This window comes from Cyprinodon variegatus, unplaced genomic scaffold, assembly GCF_000732505.1.
Source record: "Cyprinodon variegatus isolate N-32 unplaced genomic scaffold, C_variegatus-1.0 Scaffold894, whole genome shotgun sequence".
NCBI classification, from domain to species: Eukaryota; Metazoa; Chordata; class Actinopteri; order Cyprinodontiformes; family Cyprinodontidae; genus Cyprinodon; species Cyprinodon variegatus.
In genome coordinates this window covers 124630-131543 of record NW_015151347.1, presented here as the reverse complement: position 1 = coordinate 131543, position 6914 = coordinate 124630, and the positions used below count along the sequence as shown (strand labels likewise).

The 6914-nt window shown below is 37.3% G+C and overlaps 1 protein-coding gene across 3 annotated transcripts in view; it reads right to left on the bottom strand.

Annotated features, from left to right (window-relative positions):
* dock11 (dedicator of cytokinesis 11) overlaps positions 1–6914 on the bottom strand; it is a 134203-nt gene that overhangs the window by 32630 nt on the left and 94659 nt on the right. For all 3 annotated transcript variants that reach the window (XM_015397869.1, XM_015397870.1, XM_015397871.1), the window contains 4 exons: positions 4868–4988; positions 4704–4770; positions 4439–4486; positions 1346–1491 (listed from right to left, as the gene is read on the bottom strand). In XM_015397869.1, the coding sequence (XP_015253355.1) occupies positions 1346–1491; positions 4439–4486; positions 4704–4770; positions 4868–4988 (382 nt within the window). The remainder of the gene's footprint in view (positions 1–1345; positions 1492–4438; positions 4487–4703; positions 4771–4867; positions 4989–6914) is intronic.

The window sequence follows — 6914 nt, the reverse complement described above, 5'->3', positions numbered from 1 at the left end:
AAACTCTGAGATATTGGTTTGGAATAAACTTCAGAGCTTTACGCAAACCAGTCCAGACATTAAGATCCTAATCGACTGTCAACTTGCAAGCGAATAATAAAAGTTCTTAGTGAAGAACATACATACATATATATACACACACATATACATATATGTGTATACACATATACATACATATATATGGCATGCCGTTTAGGAAATTATTATTATATATACTGACAAGAAATCTTGGAATATATGGAATGAAAGTTGCCCTGAAAGAATCATTTAATTACAATTAATTTGTGCTCATTTAGAATCAATCCTTAATTAACCTAATCAGTGTATAAATAAAAACATTGTTAAATAACATCCACTCAAAATCCCATTTTATCCCTTACTGTAGATTTAGGTGATCTGATTTGGCAATTTAAGGTGGTCGTTTAAGTGACCAGACTTGGAGATATATATATATATATATATATATATATATATATATATATATATATATATATATATATATATATATATATATTTATGCACCTAACTAAATATATATATAGTCTTATATATTTGTTTAGATTTGTTTACTTATTTTTTTTATTATTATTTGTGCTCTTTCCAAATTTGTGCATTAGAATAAAATGTTTAACTTTAATTTAATTCAAATTAGTTTGTCTTTATTTTTTTCCCATTATATGTTCTAAAATATATCTGAAAAAAAGATGAATCAGGAAACCATACGGTCATTATTGACATGGGTGGTGACCTCACCAGTCAATCATCAGATGAAAATGAAAAAAAAAGTGGAAAAATACTTAGAAATGCCATCAAAATGTTTCAGTGATATTTTACGGGTCAAATAGTTGAGTAAAAGCATTTGACATGATTTGGTACATTTGGAGATGCTGGTGACACCAAAAGTTCAAAGCCCCACAGCTCTGGAACTATTATAGCTAGAGGTCTGAAATGTTCTGAAATTTTGGTTGATGCGATGCAGAACAAATGTAATACAATGACACATGCCTATTCTTAAGCATGTCTTTGTTAGTGCTGTTCAAATAATACCCATTATTTCTGAGAAGAAAAAAAAACAACTTTGAGTCATGTTTGAACTGATGCAGTTCAGGCTTCGTCTTATTCACACTGTTTTCATTTATATTTTCAGAAACTAGAAAGTGTTAGCTGTCAAATGATGTATCACATATGTAATTTGGGCGTACAGTGCCGCAGTTATTTGCTTTTCCATTTGGGCATGCAAAATAGGCGAGGATTACTTCAAATTAGGTGGGTGTTAAGAGGAGTTCCTTCCTTATAAACTGGTAAGAGTGCAAACATAATAACCTAAACAGGGAGATTAGGTTACCTATGTTGAGGGTGAGAGAGGTGTCCATGGTGCTGAACTGGTGAATCTTGTTCTGCATCAGGCTAGCACGGTTATAACGCATGGCTGGCATCGTCTGAGACTTCCTGTCCGAAGAGAAGAGCTTTGACACACATATGTCCTGGTTCCTGGAATGAACACACAGGATCCACATTCATTTTTTTAGTTGATGGACTTATTTTTATTCTTTTAAAGCAGACATGCTAAGACAATTTTTCTTTTTTATTAACAATATCACATTATTAAGGAGAACAGAAACATGATGTAAAAAATATCAAACTTTATGAACAACAAAACAAGGATAAAGGTCTGTGCATCTTTAGATTTTCCTTTTTAAAGCCATTTGATTATTAATTTTAACACCCAAATTAACTTAAAGATATAGTGAAGGGTTTTCGTAAATTTTTTGAAAAGAAATCCGCTTTTAAAATAAAATGCTGGTGCATCCACTCCTGAGAGGGATCCCCTATTGAACGCTTGTGAGCGCATGTGTCACACAGTGGAAATTGGTTTTACTCTGAACGTGTGAATGTGTAAATACTTTGGATTATGCATGATTTCTTTTTCGTTTTATTGTATGTTTTTGCTATTTTATTGATTTTAATCCACTGTGGACTTTAAGGACAATTAATTTGATGATGGCCACCTGTGGAGTTGTGGGTGTGCCTGTGAGCCGGCTATCTGCTGTTTTCCAGGCCTGCTAAGGGAAGCGGGCTGAACACCTAAAGGGTGAAGAACTCACTACGGGGGGAAGGAAAGTCAGACCGCAGCCAGGCGACGTTAGAAGAACAAACTGAGTGATCACTTGGTATCAGCAGACTGATCGGCACAACATGAACCATCCACGCAGTAGAATCAGAGTTCAGTGGCGGTTGTTCCCTAAAATCTCGCAATACGTGACGCCCAGAGGCGCCCGGTCTGGATAAAAAGATATCTTTGATTTCAGTATTAACCTAACTGCTGTTTGCCGCCTGCCCGAAAAAAGAAAAAAAAATTTTATTAATTAATAAATAAAAAGAAAAAGGAGGAACCATCACAGTCACCTTCACACTCACCCTACGATGGGGAGGAAGTCTGGAGGCGAAAAGACGGTTTCCTCCTGTGAACCGACTATTAAACCAAAACGCTGCCAATGCGGCATTATACAGAAGAAACACGTTCAGCTGTCGTCTGAAACACGTCAAATACATTGATATACATTGGAGATCTTGTTAAGTTAGGCATAGGTTATGCACACGATACTCATAGGTTTTGGATAAGCTAGACACCAGGACTTATGAGTAACTTACAGTTAACGTATGTCAAAGATTATATAACATACCTGTAACTTATGCCCTGTGTATGAACATAAGCTGGCGTACGTCGAGAAATTTTGAGCATGCTCAAGATTTCTCAAGGTACTTGCCGTATGTCGATGTGTTTTAGCGTGTTTTAGCGTGCTCGTAACTTATACAAAATGTACCCATAACTTATCCAACATATGCCAGATTTTTCGTACGTCAGGCATACGCTGCTCTAAATCGTCATGTGTGACAGGGGCTTGAGGGATTACTGTAGAGTCAACGACACATTAAAAGCCAACATTTACTGTCAACACATTCTTATCCAGAAGGAGCGAATCCTGCAAAGTCTGACTGCAGATGCAATCAGCTGGTTTCCTAAGACAGAAAGCTTTTATCCAATCTGACTAGATGATCTGATTAAATTCTCTCTGCAAAGTGCCTTGAGATGAGGTGTTTTGAACTGCCGCTTTATAAATAAACTGAATTGAATTGAATAGAAGTTATGTTCAGATGTGATTTTTTTTCTTCACTTTATGTCCAAAATGCATGCTTTACACACGATTTTAACGTGTAGGGTAAACTTAAATTTTCAGATTTTTGCTACGTAGAAAATCATTATTTAATATTCAGGTAGAACTTTTTGGTTCAAATTAGATGGTCTGGGTTATTGGCAGTTAACACCTAACCTATTGAAAAAATTATCTCGAGGTCAAGGCCATTTAAAGGGGTCATAGAATGCAAGACCACGTTTACATCGTCATAGATGAATAACGATAGTTCAGTGGGAAATGGACGTACTGAGAAGTTCAAACCCGTTCGACACCTCCTTTCTCTGCAAATCTCACAATTCTAAACTTCCACCATAAAAAGGGCGAATTCAAACTAAGCCCCGAATTGACGTCAATTTAGGGATGTTGCCTTATTTAGTTCTGGCCTGTACTTTTATGGAGGACCAATCCTGCCATAATTAAAAATAAATACAGAAATAAATAAATGCTCAATAAATAAATAAGCATACAATTAATTGCCCCCCAAAATACAATAAACAAATAAATGTAGGTAGAAATTAAATTATACAGTGAGACATTAATGTATATATCTCTTTTAATTAGCTTCTTTTTTTATTCGCCTTTGTAATAATTATCTTATTTATTTATTGTTCGTTATAATCTTCAACTTTATTACTTATTACTTATTTTTTAAGTATTTATTTATGTGCATGTTATAAAATTTTTGTTTTGGTTTATTCTTTCTTTGTATTTTTTACCATATTTATTTCTTCCATGTTATTTATTTCTGCCTGCCGGAGTGAACCAAAATCCGGGACAATTTTGAATTTCCCCTGGATATTTTTTTCAGGTATGAAAAGTAGGACATGTCCGGGAAAAAGAGGACGTCTGGTCACCCTACCATATCAAAAATTTCTATGTTTCAGTGAGTGAGTGCTTGTTGCTATGATGCATCTTTGCTCGTTGTAAACCAACCAATCAGCGTACAGCTCATCTAAATATTCATGAGCATACCATAAAAGGAGGAAAACCTGTCGTTTCATTCTAGGGCTTTTAACCAGGCTTGCATTAGGGCTCACAGAACAGCAAATATGCCATTTTCAGCCCAACCAATGTTACACATCCTATTCAGAGACCTTTAAGTCCAGCACCAAATACCCAATAAAATAATTCTATGATCCCTTTAAGAAACTGGTTTTGGCAGATGAGAGTCTGAAATATGCCACTGATATCTAACAAGACTGTACTTGGGTCCAAGCGAAGCGCTGGTATTGCTGTCTTACCTGCTTATGTTTCTCTTGCCAATGTACCGAAGTTGGATAATACAAGTCCTGCAGGGAAGACACAACAGAAAATTCCTTGAGACCTCTTACGTTTATGTTGGCATTTAATTGCATAACAGAGAACAAGTTTTTCCCTGCCAGCAGAAGGTAAAATACTTTTAACTAACATCAAGCATGACAGAACAGGTTCCCAGTTTCACTAAAACATTTGGAGGGTTTATAAAAACCCCACAAGCAGAATAGGTTCTGTTCATATACTACTTACTCGAGCAAGCTGAGGAAATTCATAATGTCCTGAGGGTTGATTTTGCTCCAGTAGGCTGTTAGAGTTTCTGAAAGAGAGCATTTTTTTCATAAGCACACTTTGAGCGTCTTTAATGTCTTAAGGGATATTCTGTTGTGAGTTGTGTGTGTAGGTTTGTGACTGACCCTCTGACAAAGTTTTGACAATGTGCAGGAAAGAGAACAGGAGGCCCTTGATTTCATAGAGCCCCAGTCTGCCAACAGGAGCACCGGCGCTACTGCTCATTGTGGAGCAACGACGCTGTAGCTGAAAGCAAACACAGATATTATCAATCACTTCAACCACAGAGGGCCTAAAGGTATATCAGCAAAAAAATCGGTACAGCTTTCTTCCCAGCAGAAGGGATTAAAGGAGCCATTTGTTTGCTGCTCTGCCCCAATCTGTGCAGGCGGTTTTACATTTTTTAAATGTTGGAATGTAAACCATAGAGTGAGCTAAGTACGTCTGTTTGCATTCTTCCATTTCTAAATGCACTGGAGGGACTTGGGCGTCACCATTAGCGACAAGGCAACACATTCAGTCAGAATACAGGATGTTTGTTTGTTTTGAAGATATTCACCTGTGAAAAAATATCACACCGGTTTTGACGAAAACATTTTTTGATAATTTTTTTAAATTTTTTGTTAAAAAGTTATCTTTTGCCTCAGTGTCTGCATCAGGAATAAGTCCCTGACAGCCCGATCAGCATCATACATACTATTACTCAACTTCAGTGTGTTAGAAGGCAGAGTAGCATTAGGCTGAATGTGTTATGGGTGTGTTCATTTCAGTGATTTATCACAAGAGTCAGAAGACATCTCATGTTATCTGATTTATGTGGTGTTGACAGAAGTACAAGTCAGGGTGGGGTATCAAAAAAGGTCTAAATCTTCTATGCTTTCCAGCAGCACCTTCATCAGAAAGACATGGTACCAGAACAAACCTGCCAACACAGGGCAAGGAGGACATTATTTAGAGAGACAGCACAGATCCAAAGGTAACTCGGGAGCTCTACAGCAAGTTTTAAAACTAATTGTCCTGGATGGCCAGAAGGACGATAACGATGCAGAGCGGAAAGACAACAGAATCCCGGTACATCGGTTTGGTGCTGGATTGTCCTCTGGATATGCTAATTTTGGCCATAAGTGTCTTGCAAAACAGCACAGATATGAATACCCAAGGATTGTGTCATGCGTCAAAAAGGCTCAACAGCTCATCACTGAAATACAAGCCCTTTGCAAACTTGCAGGTTTACGTCTCCAGTTTAATTCCAACCAAAGTGATGCTTTGCCTCATCTTGCACCCTTGGAAAGAGCCACCATAACAGCCACTTAACTTAAAACCTGATGCCTCATATGGAGGTCATGTGCTTCGAATTAAATGGCCATACCCTCAGTGATCTCTTTGTATTACCCACAGGGTTTGTCGCTCCTTTCACTTAAAGTGGCAAAAGTATCTTAAAAGAGCTCTGCTGTAGAGGCACAGAATGCGATGATTCCATTCTTGATAACCTACGCTCAAGATGGGAGACTGGAAAAATGGTTTGAAAAAGCTGAAATTGGTTATAGTACCCTGATTTTACCATCCACCAGAACTAAAGGACATTATAAAAGTGGAACAGCATCACTCCCCTGATGCCGGTAACAATGGCTACGGAGCATGCTCAGTGCATACACACTTTTTACATTGTCTTTTGTATTTTTATCTTTAATGGCATCTTAATTTCTACTCTATATAAGCTACTGGAACGAGTATTTCCCTAAAGGAGTAATCCCAAGGGATAAATAAAGTTGAATACAAGTCTAAATCTGCTATTATATTAGGTCCAAAGGCAATAACAACAAACTACACAGTAGCATAGTTATGGATTAAGCTAGTATCCTGCGACAAGAACTCTTAGCTGCAGTCACCTCTGCTAAAATGAGTGTCATGATAAAAACAGAACTTGATATAAACTTTGATGAGGAGTTCTTTTGGACTGACTACCAATTAGTCCTGATATATATTCCAACGAGGTACGAAGACTTCACGTCTTTCTCACAAATCGTGTGCAGCTGATTAGGGACACTACAGATCCCAAACAATGGCCCTACCTTGACACAGCTCAGAATCCAGTAGAAATGCCTCTAGAGCAGGGGTGGGCAAACTTTTTGACTTGCGGGCCAGAATGGGTTCTAAAATTTGACAGAAGGG